The sequence below is a fragment of the Anser brachyrhynchus genome, assembly GCF_964034855.1.
Source record: "Anser brachyrhynchus genome assembly, chromosome: 11".
Classification (NCBI taxonomy): Eukaryota; Metazoa; Chordata; class Aves; order Anseriformes; family Anatidae; genus Anser; species Anser brachyrhynchus.
In genome coordinates this window covers 17,349,237-17,367,223 of record NC_137706.1, presented here as the reverse complement: position 1 = coordinate 17,367,223, position 17,987 = coordinate 17,349,237, and the positions used below count along the sequence as shown (strand labels likewise).

At 51.1% G+C, this 17,987-nt stretch overlaps 1 protein-coding gene across 5 annotated transcripts; it reads right to left on the bottom strand.

Moving 5' to 3' along the window:
* Positions 1–2,514: 2,514 nt before the first annotated feature.
* On the bottom strand, positions 2,515–16,038 carry NR2F2 (nuclear receptor subfamily 2 group F member 2). 5 transcript variants are annotated; one of them, XM_080607092.1, is made up of 3 exons: positions 15,155–16,038; positions 7,185–7,733; positions 2,515–4,116 (listed from the first exon to the last, which is right to left on the bottom strand). In XM_080607092.1, exons 1-3 carry the CDS (start codon positions 15,195–15,197, stop codon positions 3,842–3,844), a joined length of 867 nt encoding a protein of 288 aa, XP_080463218.1. In that variant the 5' UTR covers positions 15,198–16,038; the 3' UTR covers positions 2,515–3,841. The 5 variants fall into 5 exon arrangements, with proteins under 5 accessions (XP_080463218.1, XP_080463219.1, XP_080463215.1 ...); XM_080607093.1 differs by having other exon boundaries at positions 7,185–7,712; positions 15,155–16,031; XM_080607089.1 differs by lacking the exon at positions 15,155–16,038 and adding an exon at positions 9,424–11,133.
* Between the last annotated feature and the right edge of the window lie 1,949 nt (positions 16,039–17,987).

The window sequence follows — 17,987 nt, the reverse complement described above, 5'->3', positions numbered from 1 at the left end:
CCTCCCCCCCCCCCTTCTCCTTTCCACCCATCCCTCCCGACCCAGCCCCGGCCTCCGGCGGAGCGGCCTCCGGGGGAGCCCCCCGCGGGTCTCGGGGCTCTGCCCGGCCTCGGCAGCCCCACGGGCGGGTTGGCACCGCCGCCAGGCGCCTCCTCTCGCCCCTGGCCCTCCGCTTTTGTCTGAACTTGGGAGAGCCGCCTCCTCTCCGCGCCCCCCGAGCCCGGAGGGTCGGGGAAGGTTTGGGGCGAGAGGCGGCGGGGAGGGAGGAGGAGGAGAGAGGAGGAAGAGGAGGGGGAAGAAGAGCTTGCCCGAGCCGTGGTGGTTGCACCGCGGGAGGCTGTGCAGCTCTCGCTGGCGTTCCGGGTCGCCTTTGGGGCTTTCCTCCTCGCCAGACCCAGCGCCGGTGGCAGGGGTGGTGGGGAAGGAATGAAGCGAACTAAGATCGGATTGAAAAAAAAAAAAAAAAAGAAAAAAAAGGAGAAAAATAAAAAAAGGGAAGGTTAGGAGGGGGAACGGCAAGGGAAAAAAAATTAGAGACTTAAAGGGAAAGAGTCGCCATGTTTAGCAGCTTTTTTTTTTTTTCCCTCTTAGAAAAAAAAAAAAAAGATCTCAATTCCACATAGAACAAGCTTCTCGATCCCAACCCTCCTCTTTTGTCCAATTCAATCTTTGGATAGATCTTTTGTTCTAACTCAGCATGAAAAGAAAAACTTTCTTTAAATGCTATAAACTTAAAACTAACTGAAGTCCCTAAACAAATCCTCCTCTGAGCATTCCAAACATATATACATGGGGCTCGTGTGTGTGTGCGTGCGTTGTGTGTGTGTGTGTTTTTATTTAACCCTGGTGCATTTTCTGTTTACTATTATTCTCTGTGAACCAAAGCTTGCTGCAAGAAACTTATAAATACAGAGATAGCTTACAGGCTTTAAAACATAAAAAGCAGAGAATGTTTTGGATTTGAAAATCATAAATTATAATTTAATGCCAATAACAATTTACAACAAATGGTTGTTTACAATAAACTAACACAAAACAAACAAGTCAAGATCCTGTGTTCTTAGTAAGCATAAAAACTTCACACACACACACTCACATGGATAGCACTTGCAATAGAAAAAGCTAAATCTAGAGGTCAGCAATCCCCTGCAATAATAGTATATTTATATATTTATATATATTTATATATTTATAGAAAAGGAGCCATGATTCAGATGTGAAACTCTGCTCAAATTCACAGTCACACGCCCCTCAGCCCCCAGTACAGATGTGTCTGACTGGAACGCACCAAAGATCAGGCTTTAATCGACTTTACAGAATGATCTCTCTCCCTCCCTCCCTCCCTCTCTTCTCGTGAAACCACAACATGGTGTAGTAACGTGTGCTGGAAGGGGAGAGGGGAAGCCTCAGCCGGGAACAAAATTGCAAGCTTTCACATACAAAGCATCTGCTCTAGACCAAGGGGAGAGAGGGCGGGCGGTGGGGGGGGGGTGGGGGGGGAGAGAGAGAAAAATAAAAAATAAATGACACGCACACCACACGGACCAAAATCCAACCCCCCTGGGCAAAGCACAGCGTCTTGCCTCCAGTCTTGCCTTCCTGCGGGGCTGGGGGGCTCCTGCTCGGGCCGGAGCTGGCCGCCCCCGGGACCCCGGCCCCGGCGCTCCGCGATCGCGCTCCCAGCAGCGGCGGGGAGCGGCCGGGGCAGGGCTGCGGGCAGGGCCCGGCATCCACCCAGGGAAGATGCCCGGCCGCCTCCGCAGGCGTGTGTGCCAGCAGACGCACGGGCATGCATCCCCTATGCAAAATATAGAGATGACCTGTGGTCACGCTTTCACAGTCTAAGGTTAAAAAAAAAAAAAAAAAAAAAAAAAAAAAAAAAAGCAAACCCACTTGAGAGTATATGTACATTAAAAACCGAGTCCTCGGTGCTAGAAGCTAAAGCCACTCCATTTGAAGACCTCTCAATGACAACGATAGATGGCAACTACAGAGTATTATAAAAAATCACACGTACTTAAAGAAAACTCATTGCAAACAACTGACCTATATTTACAATACTGCTATTACCTTGCTTGAATGATCTTGTGCGCGTATGTCAGACATTTACAAAAGATTTTTCGCCCCATTCTGATCATAAAATAGATACTGATCTCCAGATTTCTAACACTTTTTCACAACAATACCTTTCCTACGCAGGCACTTAAGTGTGACAAAAATAAGGGCCTTTTTTTTTCTCTTTTTCCAGAAAATCCATTTTTAATTAACATGAGGATTAGATGAATGGGGGATGATGGTTTACCATTTCAGCATGGTACTTCCTAAAACCATAGATAAACCACGAACTTAAGTCCTCCACCCCCATCCCGGAATTAAACAGGTAAATACACTACAATACATCTGCTACAAACTTACTGTGACAAGTAAACAAATCAATCGCCTATGGACTTAAATGACTGCAAACTATAGAGAAGTAATGCGGTTTCTGAAAGACATTTATGACAGCCAAACAAGTTTCAGATATCAAATAATATTTTAATTTCTGAATACTTTCAATTTTCCTTGGAATATAACACACAAAGACTCGACCAAACAGTTCAGTTATTATAACTTTTACAGTATACAGAAATGTTGCACTTAAAAAAAAAAACCTTCAGTTTTTTTAAACACAAAACTGTAAACTCTAAGATACTGAATCAATCACGTTATCTATAAGTGCCAACAGTGTTATTTTGTCATGCTGATTTCAATGGTATTTTTTAAAAAGGGAAAATATCAACAATTATTATAATACAAAGGGCTTGCAAATATACAAACAGATAGAGGAGTTTAATAACAATTCATGATGAACTATGTGGAACCCAATTCAAATTACAAAAGTTCACTTTGCTAGTTTGTTTGCTTTTAAATCAAAACCGCAGTGTGTCTTGGACACGAATCCTTCTACCTATAATAAATCCCCACAGTTCATTTTCTGTCCGAAATATCAAAAAACCTAGATTTGGGGGGAGTTATATGACACGTGTGGTTCATTCGGGTCTATATAATTATAGCTCTCTCAGCTTCAAGCTAGATTTTGGGTCACCACCTTAAGTGCGCTTCCATCATTGTGTTGTTGAGTGGTTTTTTTTTTCTCTTTTCCTTTCTTCCTATGATACTTTCGTGGACTCAGTTTTAATTCTTTCAGAACATATATTTTAAGGATACACAGTTTTTTTTTTTTTAAAGAAGCCAAGATTATATCAAAAATTATTATAGAACCACAGAATAAACTGGTTTGAAACCAGAAAAATACAAAAAAGAACAGCTATAGGTACATAGACACATAGGACAATTAATAATTTGGAAAAAAAAGACTTACTTTCTTCCATTCTGCTAATTTTCTCCAAATTTCCTTTAAATGCACTTTAAGCGAGAATTTTTTAAAAAGTTTACCCCAAAAAAAGAAAAAAAGAAGAAAAAAGAAAAAAAGAAAAAGCCCACCATCGTTTCTTTTCTTCTTCTTTCTCCTTTTTCTTTCTTTCTTTTTTCTTTCTCTCTTTTTTTTATTTTTTACAAAAAAATGATAAGTAGCAAGTTTTTTTTTTCTGAACGATACGGGAGTTTTTAATGCATTCTGTAAAAGTTCATTTGACAGTCTCTTTTTAAATTCACAGTCCATTAATTTTTTTCCTGTCTTCTCTTAGCAAACTTGTAACATCCTTTTACATCCTTTCTTAGCAGAAGGAAATTTAAGAAACAACCAGAACCCAAATGTCATTTGCTTTCCTTTCACTCTCTTTCATCTCCCTTCTCATTTTTTATTTTTTATTTTTATTTTTTTTTCTCTCTCTCGAATATTTTATTGAATGGACATATAAGGCCAGTTAAAACTGCTGCCAGACAGTAACATATCCCTGATTAGGGTTTCTATGGGGGTTTTACCTACCAAACGGACGAAAAACAATTGCTCTATGACAGAAGAGGAGACAGTGCGAAGGGAGGGGAGACGTAGTAATAGCTTCCCGAATCGTGTTGGCTGGTTGGGATACTGGCTCCTAACATACTCTTCCAAAGCACACTGTGACTTCTCCTGTAAACTTTCAACATGGGCTACATCAGAGAGACCACAGGCATCTAGAAGAAAGTGTATTAAAAAAAAAAAAAAAAGAAAAAGAAAGAAAAGAAAAAAGAAAACAATCATCAGATTAAAAAGTTTTTTTTTTTTTAAATTTTAATTTGATTTTTTTTTTAATTCGCTAGAATGAAGTGCGCCATTACCTTGCCCCCCAGAGCCTGAGTGGGTTTCACCAAAAGGGACAATCTCCCTCTTTGCTGCGTTCGTCTGCGTTTCTCCCTCCTGGAGGGTCTCGTTAGGATGGAGAGCAGCTCCAGGAGCGGGGGTCGGGGCTGCACCCCACAACCAGGAGGTGCCGCCGGGCCAGGTCCCTGCCTCGGGGTCCTGGGGGCAAGGCCGGGGGCAGGGAAAGCTTGGGGCGAAGGGGGGAGAGGCAGCTTCTCTTCCTCCCCCACCTTTGGAAAATAAGCGCGGAGAGCCTGAGCATGCGATGGGAAGGCACACTACTGATAGCGATGGAAATAATAATCAGCATCATAATAATAAAAAACTGGCCCAGCCAAGGATAATGGCGCCCCGGATCCAGCAACAGATTCTCCCCCAAAGAAGACAACGCGTTTTTCTTCAGTCTTTGAAACTGATTTAAGTGGCCCTTTAAAACTGATCTTGTCAGTTTAGCCTATTCAGAGGCAGCCATGCAAACTGTGATCTCTCTGTTCATTTGAGCTGTTTCTTTTCCCCCCTCTTTTCTTTTCTCTTTCTTTCTTCCCCCCCCTCCACTCCCCCCTCTTTTTTTTCCTCTTCTTCTTCTTTTTAAACCTAAAGGCCCTTACAAGAAGAAAACTCCCTGATAGGGTCTGGACATTTTTTTTTTTTTCTGATACGCTAAAATACAATAAGTTCCCTTTAAATCAGAGACGTCTGTGCTGAAAGAGCACAGGTTGTGACCTGACCTCCCTGTGGCTTTCCTAGGCACAGGGCTAACACATGCATATTCTGCGAGTCATTAGAACCCAGATTTAAAAAAAAAAAAAAAAAAAAAAAAAAAAAGAGGCAGCAGCAAACATTATATGCATCTCTGTGCGTCTGCTTTCCATCAGTGGCTGTTATTGGGGTGCTGCAGGAGCCGCATGCGTAACCCAGCTTGTGCACGGGGCTATCTCCCCAGAATCAGATAACAAGAACCGTTTATCTAGTTGGGAGGCAATTTACACGCCAGGCCTCACATTTGGAAAATAGCAATAAATTTAAACAGTTACGACAGGATCGGACGATTGTTTTCTCAGAAGGCTAAAAAAAAAAAAAAAAAAAAAAAAAAAAGTGGGGTTTTGGAGAAAGGCAGGGTTTCAGCTAAACTCGGGCGTGGGTGTGCGCTGGCCAGGGGCTGGGGCCGCCTGGGAGCGTGTGTGGGATTCTCGCTGGGCGTTTGGGCGAAGGGAGAGGAAAATGCATCCTAAAAAGCGACAGAAAATCAAATGAGCGCCCCACGGCCAGGCAGCCCCACTCGGGATCCCCGTGTCCCCGTGGCGAGGGGCGCCCTGCCCATCGATCACCTCAGGACTTTAGCACGAGTGATTTGGGGAGGGGGGGGGGGGGGGGGAGAAGTTTTTTATGTGTAAAGCAATAATATATAAAAGGAAGTTTAGGTCACGACCCAGAACCTGGACAAAGTCCAGAAAATGACTTCGTTCCCCAGACCCCCTTTAACACAACAAGGAACGGATTGTGAGCCCTTCTTTTCCCACATAAACTACATTTTTTTCCTGTTTCCTGATATCAGGCTTTAAAAAACTCCGATGAGTAATTATTTTACAGGTCCTGCTTCCATTCATATGTTTATCGCGTGGCCACTTTCCCAAGCTTTCGAGTGAGTTACAGAATAAATATATGTATTTTTAAACTCAATCGCCAAACTTCTAGGGCTCCAGCACAGTGGGTTGCCGCTGCAGCCTTAAAGTTAGCAATCTGAGATAACGTATTGCACAAATTAGCGAGCAGATTTTTTTTTTCAAAAAAAAAAAAATATTTAGCCTCCAGAGTTAATATCAGGTTTATTACTCACCCAGGTTAAACTCTAGTGCAAGCTAATTAGATTTCACAACGCACTCAATTATTGCTTTATAACTCATGCACTATTTCGAGGCAGCCAAAGTTGACACATATTTTTCCCCCCTCTCTTTGATTATCCAAGAAACACCTCGAGCTCTGCCTCGGGAGAGGCGGGCTTGTGCCACCCCGGGACTGCACCGCCGAGCGGCAGCTTCCCTCTCCCTCCTCTCCTCTCTTCTCTTCTCCTCTCCTCTCTTCTCCTCTCACTTTTTCATGCTGTCCCTGTCTACTTATGGTAATGATCCCTTCGCACCCGCTACTCGCTTTGGACGCTGCAGTTCCTGCTGGGTACAAATGCAAACTTTTCCCCTCAGCTTAAATGACACAGAACTGCTCACTGCCACATTCTGTTTAAATCAGAGACAGCTCTTTGGAAAGTTGATTTATTTTATTTTATGGGATGGCAGGGAACATATTTTAAACTCAGCTTTGCGCATTTGACTTTTTTTTTTTAATTCAATTTTTTAATCCTGCAGGGCTTTTTTTTTTTTTTTTTTTTTTCTTTTCCCTTCTTGGCTGCCCATAAAATGATCCTCTTTTTAAAGTGGGTTTCCCTGATAGGACGACTCGTATTTAACAACATCAAACAGATTTTTTTGCTGCTGTTCGGATGCGTGTCATTAAATGCAACAACCCAGAGCTACACTGTTAAATAAAATATTATTTTCAATGGGAAAAGCGCAGTCTCTCGTGGCGAATGGGTGCCTCCCCCCGGCTCCCCCTCTCTTCCCCCTTCCCCAGCGCTATGCAGCGAGGGACCGGGGGGGCTGGGGGGGTCCCCTGCTCGTCTTTTCCTCGTCGCCGTGGCTGTTATTATTTAGCTTTTCGCTCGTCCAACCTCGCAGGGGGGCTGCTGAGAGCCGAGGCCTCGCAGGGACCCCCCAGAGCCCCTCTCCTTGCCCGGGGTGCCCGGGGGGGGCCGCGGCAGGGCCGGGCTGCGGGCAGCTCCCCTTGGCAAGAGCGAGCACTTCTCGGAGGGGCCGGGGGAGGGACGGAAGAGCAAAGAAACGCTGCCTACCTGAGGTGAAGAGGACTATGGCCTTTAAACAGCTATATTCTGCGGAGTCGACATGCAAGGCTTTCAGTTTTTCGACTTGCTCTTGGAAGATTCGTATGTGGTCCATAAAGGCGACCACTCGGTCAGCAGACATGGGCGAAGCGTGGAGGCCGGCGGCTGCCAGGAGCGGGGCTACGTGGAGGGGCATGGAGCACTGGGCAGCGTTGAGCACAAACAACTCGCTCCAGGTCAGCCTGAGCAGGGCCACCTGGTCTGTGATCTGCAGGTCTGGGAAGAAGGGGATATTCCTGGCCCACTCCACCGCGCTGAAGAGCATCCTAGCTGCCAGTTCGCAAATGTTCTCGATGCCCATGATGTTGTTGGGTTGCATGCACTGACTGCCAAAGCGGGAGGTGGGGTAGGGCTCGGCTCTCAGAAGAAGGGAGATATATCCGGATAGGTAGGAATGGCAGTTGAGAGGGTCCCCGTTTGTCAAGGCGAACTGACCGTGAGTTGGCTGTGTGGGTGGCATTCTGCCCCTCTGGACCGCTGCAGTAAATAAAGAAGAAACTACAGCTATTAATATCTGAATTGCCCCTCTCGCTTCAAACCCAGCCCGCTTTGTGTGCCGCTGCCTGCCGGGCTGACCCGGGGCCGGGGGGGCTCCGGGGGCTCCGCTTCCAGCACCGGCAACAACAAAGCTGAGCCAGGCCGGCGGCCCCGGCGCTGGGAAACCCAGGATCCCCCCCTCGTCCCCCCCCCCAGCCACCCCTCCTGCGGCTCCGAGGGGTTCGGCTTTGTGCCCCCCATCGGTGCGGGGCGGCCCGGGGGCGGGGGGCACCGGCAATACGGTCCCCAAGACCCGGAGCACGGTCCCCCCCAACCGTGTTTCTCGCCCCCCGAGCACACGGGCGCCGCTGCTGCTGCTGTCCCCCCCCTCAGCACCCCCGGCCCCAGCCTCGCTCGGCCCTTTTATAAAAATAAAAATGAAGGCGGCCAGGGCAGCCCCCGCCACCCCCGGCAGGTCCCCCCGCCGGGCCGGGGGCATTATCCGGCGGCACCTTCCTCGGCTGCCGGTGAAAAGTGGGCCTTTCATTTTGTTAATAAATTTCCACGGTGACAGCGAGAGAAAAGGGAGAGAGAAAAAGGGCTCGGAGGCAGGGAGACGGCGAGGAGGGCGAACGCCTAAAACGTGCTTGATTTATATTTGTTCTCGCCCGCGTTACGAGGTTAGTTACTCTTGCAGAAACACAAAGAAGAGGAGCCCGGCAAGTCCCGAGCCCCCTCACCCTTAACCTACATAGCGGCGTCCAGCCCCGGAGCACGCACTGGCAAACGGCAGGCTCACATTTCTCCTCTAATTTTATATCACAAAGGCTCGGCTCGCAGAGAAGCCGGGCACCCCTCACTTACTTCTGGGCTGCTCCTTTTCCCCCCAGCCTCCCCTTCTGGCCCCTGCCTCCGCCGGAGGGGCGAGGGCAGAGGGGGGAGAAGAGAAAAGTGAGCTAAGAAACCGGCGGGGAAGCGGGCACACGGCGCGGCCGGGCGCGCACCCACGCGCGGGGCTGTGCACGCGTGTATTTGTGGTTTTAAAGGAGGAAAATCCGGCTGGGAATCCACAGTGGAGTGCTGTAGAGCCTCGGTAGGGTGAGTTCCATTGTAGCAGTAATTCGAACCGCCTGGGTTTATAAAAAAAAGAAAAAAAAAAAAAAAAAACCAACTCGCGAGCTAAGGCAGGGTGCCGGGGGGCTCCGCGGGTGGGTGGGTGCGCGCAGCCGGGCGCACGGGGGGCTGCCGGGGCCGGGGGGCGACGCTGGACATGCAGCCCGGAGCGCTAAGGACAAGCAAGCAGGCGTCAGAGCCACCGTTTCCTCGCTCGCAAAGCGGCGTGAAACTAAAAATCCACTGGCAATAAACCTCCATCAGCAAAATGAAAACAAACACAAATCAATTACGGGCGCGGGGGGGGGGGGGGGGGGAAGCATGCAAGAGCCCCTGCCTCCCCTGCCCACCCTCGCCGACACCTCTTCCTTCCATTACGAGAAAACTTTCTGGCTGTTTATTCGGGGAGGGGGGGAGGGAGCTGGCCGAGGGATGGGGGGGGGGGGGGGGGTCAGGAGGGGGGGGGTAAAAATAAGAGGAGCAACAACAACAACAATAATAATAATAATAATTCAAAAGGCAAAAGGAAAACCAACAACAAACCAAAAGCAAAACGCAGTGAGTGAAAAAAATTGCAAAACAAATGAAATCCCAATACCTTCCCGTCTCATGCCAACTTTGAGGCATTTTTTGAGGCGGCAGTACTGACACTGATTGCGGTGGTGCTGGTCAATGGGACAGTTCCTGTTGGCACGACAAGTGTAGCTGAGATTCCTCCTTACACTCCGCTTGAAGAAACTCTTGCAACCCTCGCAGGTAAACTGGCCATAATGTTTGCCACTAGACTTGTCCCCACAAACCACACATTCAATGTGCTGCTGCTGCTGCTGTTTGTCTCCTTGGTTCTGCTGGCTTGGCGGGTTGGTCTGGGCTGGCGTACTGGGAGGGCCCCCGGGCCCCGGGGTCTGTGGGGTGTGCGGGGCCCCGGCCGGGGGTCCCTGCACCGGCGGGGCTTGCGAAGGCTGCGTTCCCTGAGCTCCGGGCACATCGTCCTGGGGGTCTCGCCACGCACCGACTACCATTGCCATATCTATTGGACACCGTTTCCAAACTTCCTGTTCCCCCTTTATTTTCAAAGTTTGTTTGCTTTGCTTTTCAGCTCAGCTTTGCAGCAGTCTGGGTTTTTTTTTTTTTTCCTCCTCCTCCTCTCTCTCTCTTTCTCCCCCACTCTCTCTTTTGTTGCCTTTTTTTTTTTTTTCCTCCTCCTCCTCCTCCTTTTTCTGCCCCTCTCAGCGGGGTCGGGGCGGGGGGAGCTCCCGGGGCCGGCGGCGGAGGTGCGGGCGCGGGGGGGGGCGAGCGGCGCGGCGGCGGCCGGGGCTCCAGGAGAGCAGAGAGAGCCGGGGGGGTTGGGGGAGAAAAGGGGGAGAGAGAGAGAGAGAGAGAGAGAGAGAGAGAGGAGGGAGGAAAAAAAAAAAAAAATCTCTTCGGAGATCTCCCCCTCTCTCTCTTAGAGCTGATCTGCAGCAGAGGAGTTGAAGGAGGAGAGGCGGGTGTCGGGGGGCCAGGTCCAGGGAAGCTCGCAGTCAGCCATTCAGGAAAGCCATCAAAATAAGAATGAATAAAAGGTTAAAGATTACACACACAGCGGAAAAAAGCACGCACAGCTGAGGAGACTTTTCTCGGCGCGGAGAGCGGACGGTCTCGCCGTAGTTTTGGGAAGTCCAGCTTGCGGCAGCAACATCAACTGCGATCGCTTTGTTTTTGTGGGCTTTTTTTTTTTTTCCTCCTCTTTCCTCCTCTCTCTCTCCGCTCTGTCTCTCCTCCCTCCTTCGCTCGCTTTAATTCTTCCTCTCCCGCCGCTCCGCCCGGGCGCTGCTCTCTGCCTCCTCTCTCTCTCTCTTTTCTCTCCTCCTTTTTTTTTTTTTTTTTTTTTTTTTTAATTTTCTCTCGGTGCGTGCGGGTGGGTGGGGGGGCTGTCTCTTTTATTAATTATTATCAGCGGTATCTCCTGCCGGTGGCCGATCTCTCCCGGTGCTGCTGGTGCCGGTGCCGGTGGTGCTGCTCGGGCTCTTTGCCGGTGCTCGGTCGCCGGTGGCGGGTGCCGGGGTGCCGGTGGCGGTGCCGGGGTGTGCCGGTGGCGGTGCCGGGGTGCCGGTGGTGGTGCTCGGGTGCCGCCGCGCTGCCTTATGCTGCTTGTGCCGCCTCGCAAGTGGGCTCTCGCCTCGCGCGCCGCCGGTGCTCACGGCGCGGGCGGGGGAGAGGGGGGCGGCGGGGGGGGGGGGGGGGGGTTGCGAGGAGGGAGGGAGAGGAGGAGGAAGGGGAGGGGAAGGGGGGGGGGGGAGGGAGGGAGGGAGGGAGGGAAGGAGTCAACTCGGCAGCGCAGCGCCCGGCCGGGATGATAAAAGAGGGGAGAGGAGGAGGAGGAGAGAGGGAAGGATCACAACCCAGCGCGCAGCATCGCTCTGGGGGGGGGGGGCGCGCTGAGGGAGGGGGTGTGAGGTGTGTGAGGGGAGGGGGGGGGGAGCCCTTCCCCCAGCGCCCCCCCGGCGAAGAGGGAGGGGAGAGAGGGAGGGAGGAGGAAGAAGAAGGAGGAGGAGGAGGAGGAGGAGGAGGAGGAGGGAGGGGCGGCCGGGCGCGCTCCCCGCCGGCCGCTGGCCCCGCTGGCGGAGGGAGTGAACTTTGACACGGCTGCTGCAACTCGGCGCGCGTCGCCATGGCGACCGGGCGCCTTGCGCGGCGGGGCCGGCGCGGCCTGCCCGCCTGCCTGCCTGCCGCCTGCCTGACGGAGGGGCTGCCTGAGTGGCCCGCAGCGCGCGCGCCGCCCCACGGCCCTCATTGGCCCGCGCCGCCCTTGCGCGGCCTCGCCATGGCCGACGACGACGCCCGCGCGGTCCTAGAGGCCGCCGCCGCCGCCTCCTGTGGTGGCGGCCGTGGCGGAGGTGTGGGGCAGGGCGCTGCGCGCTTCGCCCCGCCGCCTCCTCCTCCTCCTCCTCCTCCTCCTCCTTGCCCTCACCTGGGGACACCCCCCCCCCCCCTCCGTCACGGAGGGGGTTAAGGGGGCGAAAGAGGGGAGAAGTGGAATAAAAATGAAGTGGGGTGATGTTAGGAGGGGGATCAACCCCGAGGGCAGGCGCCGCCCCGCTCCCTGACCGGGGCAGGGCGAGGCCGGGGCCGCTCACGGCTCCGCCGCACCTGCGCGGGGTTTGCGCGGAGGTTCCGCGCCCGGCCGGGCTCTACCGGGCTCCACCGGGCCGGGCAGGGCGCTGGGAACCCCCCGTGCCCCCTCAGCGGGGTCCCGGCCCCGGCCCGGAGCCGTCCCGCTTCTCCCTCGCCCCCCGCCGCGCAGCGCCGCGGGGAGCCCGGGCTCGTCCGGCCGCTTTCAACTTTGTTTCTCTGCGCTTTTTTTTTTGTCTCTTTTTAACGTGAATTTTCTGTCACCCGCCCTGTAGGCGCGGCGAGAGCAGCAGCCGAGGGTAGACCCCCTAAGGACGCGGGGAGAGCCGCCCGTCTCTGCATACACCGCGACCGGCCGGGGGACGGAGAGAGGAGAGGAAAAAGAGAGAAAAATAAAGCAAAAAAAAAGCAAAACCTGAAAAAAAAAATACAACCACCCAAAACCTTCTCAAAGAGAGGGAGAAACACCAGCTCCCAGCCACGCATCCGTGTCCGCTCGCCTCCGGCCCCGCAAAAGGGCTCAGCGCCCCGCACCTCTCCCCGCTGCCCCCCGCTCTGTGCCGCAGAAATATCGGGGTCCCCCTCGCCGCAGGTGCCGAGGGGATGAGGAAGGTGCCCAAAGCCCCCAAAAGTGCCTTTCCCCCTCTGCTCAGCCCCCACGGACGGGGATGCTCGGAGGCTCGGTCTCAAAAGACGAGGCTGCGGCATCCCCGTCGAGGCTGCCGGGGCGAAATTCGCTCTCCCCGAAGCGGGGACCAGTTGGGGCCGGGGAAGGCTTTGAGGATGGGGAGAGGAAGCTTTCCCCGGTAAAAGGAGAGCAACAGCCTTCTGGTTCCCAAACAACCCGGCCACCCGGCCCCGAGGAGGTCACCTTTCGGGGACAGAGGGGGAGAAGGTGGGGGTGCAAAATGCAGGATAGTCACAGATTGTTGCTGATGTTGAATTTCCTGAGGAAAAAAAAAAAAAAAAAGGCTTTCCTGTCTCGAATCTGACAAAGTAAACAGGATTAATTCACCATATGCAGAAAAAAAAGCATTAATACCGTCCTGACAAATGCAGAAATCAGAAGAGAAAGCGGTTTTAGCAGGACCTACGATAGGAACAGTTTGAACGTATGATCGTAAAATTGAAAAGCCATTGATACACGCTTAAAAGCTGCCGTATACGCTGATTGCTCAAGCATTAATGAAGAATGCCCCAGATTAACTATTTGCTCTTGCAGGGATGTAGCCATATAACTATCTATTAGCACCATTAGATGCCTTGCTATTTATTTGAAAACACCCCTGCGAGGGGGTAGAGGCAGAAGAGGCGAAGGTAGAAATGGTCTGCAGCTAATTCTGCTAAATAATATCTGCAAGCCGAGCGCCTCGCGAAGAAGGGGGAGATTCCCAACTGTCCTTCTCCGAGCCCAGTCACAATAGAACCGCTCTCTTTGAAAAGTCAGACTGTATTGGTTTCCCCAAATAAATAAACGCATCCCTCCTGCCATTTTACTGCAGATGTAAATTTATTTTAATGAGAGGGAGTGGAAGGATTTATTTTGCTAAAATAGAGTTGGGGATAGAGCCGGTGTAAATCTTTGGGTTTTAAAAAAGAGGAGGAAGGAGGGGGAAGCTGCTTTCCCGGCAGAAAGCTGCCTAACAGTCCTCTAATTCTTTCTAGATTAAATCGCAATATGAATACAGCATCGAACAAATAGCGAGTTTCGCTCTGAACTCAGTGGAAAGCAGTTACGTCTAACAGAATTCAATGAATTCCTCTTCTCCCTCAATGTAGTATGTGTGTGTTTTTCTCTTCCACCACACTGAAGTTCCATGAATAGGGAAAGTGGCTCCTATTGTGTGCCTCTGAACTTCCAAGTCAATGCAATTTTTAACCACTGGCTTGTGGTACTTTGAAAATCACCAGGGGCTGTCAGAGTTGGGTCCTCTGAAAAATTTACAGTGCTAAATCAGAGCATATGCTGTGAGAGAGGAAAAAAAATTGCTTAAGATTGGAGCAAGTACAGTATCTGGCTGCCCCCTAGTGTAAGTCTCTTATCTGCCTAAAATTCAACTTTAAAAGAAAAGGATCTCTTAAAGGGAAACGACTTTTGGCTCACGTATGCATACGAGAATGAAACTTCTGTACATTTTAATCTGATTAATTCCTAAGGATTTAAAATTAATTGGCTTGGGCACTCCTAGACCGGACTATAAGATTTCTGCAGCAGGGTTTCTGCGAGCCCTGGACCGAATAGGTATTTTTAAGGCATAGTGGTAAGGGATGGGGGGGTGGGGGGGAAAGAGAGAGAGATCCTGTTTTGTGATTTTTTTTTTTTTTAAACGAGGAACCGTGCCTCGCACGCTGTTGTCAGAGCAAAACACTTTTGCTGCCTTAAGTCAGACCTGCGCCTTTTGCAATAATACAGGATAAATAATTGCCTTAAAGCCTGAGCCGCGCTGCCAACCACACCTTCGGCGGGTGAGTATATTCCGGCTTCTTTCCATTGTACGTGCTCTACCAGGGAAACGACCGGAGGGGGAGAGGGGATCTCAGCACCAGACCTTCCCCACCGACCTTTTTTTTTTGTTTGTTTAATTATTATTATTTTTGCTACCTAAAACTGCGGCCGCAGCCGGCGGCGCTGGGCAGGTGCCGCCTGCGCCCCCCCGGTCCGAGCCGTGTCCCCCCCCCCCCACCTCCTGCCTCCCCCTGCCCGGCCCGGCTCGGCTCGGCTCGGCCCGACATGGCCCGGCTCTGCTTGGCCCGGCTCGGCTCGGTTTGGCCCGGCCCGGCCCGGCCCGGCTCGGCTCGGCTCGGCTCGGATCTCTGCCGCCGCTCCCCGCAGCCCCGGCCCCGGGCTCCGCGTCCCGGGCGCCGCTTTGGAAATGACTTTGAGGCGCTTTCCTGCCTCGGACCTGGAAGCCGGATTCCGGTCGTTGGGTTTCGCTCGCTTGTTTGTTTGTTTGCTGCTTGCTTTATTTAGCTAAAGGACGTGCTAGCTGCTGGTGCTGCAATTCCACCGAGTCGGGTCTCCCCCCCCCTCCCCTCTTCCCCTCCTTAGAGCAACCCACGTAACCTTAGAAACGATCGTTTAAGACGCACGTTAGCTAACATTTGCTTTTTTGGATTTTTTGTTTTCCTTAAAAGAGAAACACAAGAATCACAACACATTGCCCGAAAAAAAAAAAGTGTCAAAGAAGAAGAAAAAAAACTATAAGTAAACATACCAAAACCATATTTGCCTTGTTCAAGGTCCCAAATCGCTTGCATCTTCCTTTTTCTACCTCTCCTTTAGTTTGGCAGGTGAAACAAACAAACAAAAAAAAATAATCAGACCGCTGTTTGCCCCCCAGAAAGATGTGCGTTGGGTAATTAAAGAGAAGTCTCCTTCTTGGTGTTTATCTAAGCGATTGTGCAAACTGATTAAAAAAAAAAAAAAAAGTAAAGTTACAGCCTTCAGGGGGGAAAAAAAAAGGAGGCAAGGTGAAGGGAATAGATTTCCCACAACCTAAAGGGAAGTGCTTTCGATGTATTATTAGCGATCAGCCTTGGGAGAGAGGAAAAAAAAAATCCTGAACACACTCTAACTTTACACAGACAAGATTTCAGGGGGGGCTTTGTACATAGCTGCTTAGGAATGTGCGCCTCGCCTTTAAGAAAAAATCCCCAAGCCCAAGGTAGGAGATGTCTTTGAGTGATCCTTGTCTCTCATTTCATTCCTTAGAAGGAAGAGCGTCTCGCTACACCTTGTTTGGAGCTGGAAAGGCGAGACTTAAAAAAAAAAAAAAATCACAACCCACCCTTCCAATTGGGGAGAAAAAAAAAAATAAAGGGGGAAAAAAATAAGAGGGAAATCTCCTAACTTAATGACTGTGGGGGTAGGATGGATGCGACCGATTTCAGCCCCCCCTTTCCCACCTCCCCCCTCCTGGGCAGGGAGAGAAAGAAAAAAAAAAAAAAAAGCCAACCGCAAACAACTACAGGCTGAACTATCAACACATGCACCGAAGGGGAAAAATATATAGTGTCCTGTGTAGGGTCGGCAGGGAACGCAAGCACACGCTACAGCAAGTTGGGAAAGAATCCGAGCTAATCAGCAATCTCTTTCTCTCTCTCTCCCTTTCTCTTCCTCTCTCCCCCCCCCCCCCCCCTTCACTGCCCCTGAGATCCCAGCTAGAAAGAGGTACTCCACATTTTTTCATTACCAAAAATCCGTTGCAATAATCATTTGTTGCTAATTGAAACCCTTGGAGACATTTTCCCCACCCCCTTCACAAACATGGCAACTTTTAGGCATGGCAAGCACGTTTGTTTTATTTTATTAAAAAAAAAAAAAAATACGGTTCGGGGGAGGCTGGAGCCCTCAGCCACGAGGAATATCAACTCGTCAGCCCCCTTCCCCAGGGGGGGAAACGGGACCCCAGTACAGTGAGGGCTTGGGAAAATTTGGAATACATTATACCGCCTTTGGCAGGAGAATACTCTCCAACTAATGGATTCCTGCTCCTTTTTGTGTGTGTGTGCGTGTATCAGTGTGTGGGGTTTCTGGAAAGAGGGGTGGTGGTCGTGGTGGTGGGGAGCCGAGCTTTTATTTTCAGAAACTGTTATGGTGAGAAGTGTGTCATACTTGACAAATGGAACAAACGCTCTTCCATTTCTTGCTTGTCCTTGCCTTAAAACAGGAATTAAGTTAACCACAGTGCTGCATGTTAATTGCATGTTTACTGGGCTAATGAAAATTACAATGGGGTTTTGCCACCAAGAACAGGGATGAAAAAGTATGGAGGCAATTGTCACCGCAGCCCTCGGGGAGGGCCGGGGCCGGGGCGGGGACGGCAGGGGGGGGCGGCCACGACCGGTATCGATCAGAGGAAGGAGAAATCCTATAACTGCCCCTTACCACCACGCACAGGGGCTCCGCAAGTTCCCACTCCTGCCAAGTCCATCCAGCACCTGGAAGATGGAGACGGGTCCCACTTGAATGAATTTTTCCTATCGCCAAGGGGGTGCTGGCATCTGGGGGGGGGTCCTTCCCCTGCCCTCCTCGCCCCCCAGCCCCACGATGTGCCCCCCTCCTGGCAGGGGTCGGTGGTGAGAGGGGCGCAGGGGGCACAGCCCCTCTTGTCGCCCTCTCTCCCCTTTTCCAAAAGCCCCTTGCCCTGCAGGGCTGGAAGAGTGGCAGTGGGGAAAGTCCGAAGGGGGAAGGTCGTGTGTTTCCCCCCCCCCATTTATTCTCGAGGTCCGTGGATGACAGGATGACCTGGGAATTCAGCTGGGTGCTAACCATTTTCGTGCCTGAAAACAAACTGCCAAATTAAAGCTAAATGGAAAGAGCAGTGGGAGAGGCAGCGGGAGCAGGGCACTTCGAGCTTGCCCCCACCTCTCCAAAAGGGATTGTTGGGGTGTGTGTGGGGGGACACAATTAAATAGACTGAAGATGATTTAAATACCATCCACAAATAATTCCAGGAAGAAGTCTCCCCCCCGGTGCTGCAGAGCCCTGCGTATGAAAACTTTGGCCCAACTTGTGGCGATAGCTACGGCTCCGCTCCGCAGGGTCAGAGGTGAGGGCTATTTTAACCCTAAAAGCCTGCGAGTGACCAGGGCTGAGGCTGGGCTCGCAGCACTAATAGCCATAATTACCTCCTCCCTCCCTCTCTCCCTCCCTCCCAGGGACATTCCTCGCAGCAGAAACGTTAGACGCCGAATTGAAGAAAATCCTGGAGCTGAACATATCTTGTAGGGGGGGTGTAAAGACGGGAGGGGGGGAAATAACAGCAATATGAAGGAATTTCAGAGCTCACCCTTTTGCTTGGGGGGATTGAAGCCTTTTTTTTTTTTTTTCCTTTTTTTTTTTTTTTTTTTTCCCTTTGCCAGCATTCCCAAGGCGCTGGGTCTTTGTCTTAGAAGGAATGGAGTGTCTGAATGGTGTGAAAGGGACAGAGAGGGTCGCTTCAAATCGATTTTACTTGTCCTCTCTGTCTTTTCGGATCAACGCCCTTCAATGGACACATAGGTGCTCTTTCAACCAAAAACTTGTGCAACATTTTCTGCCTGTAT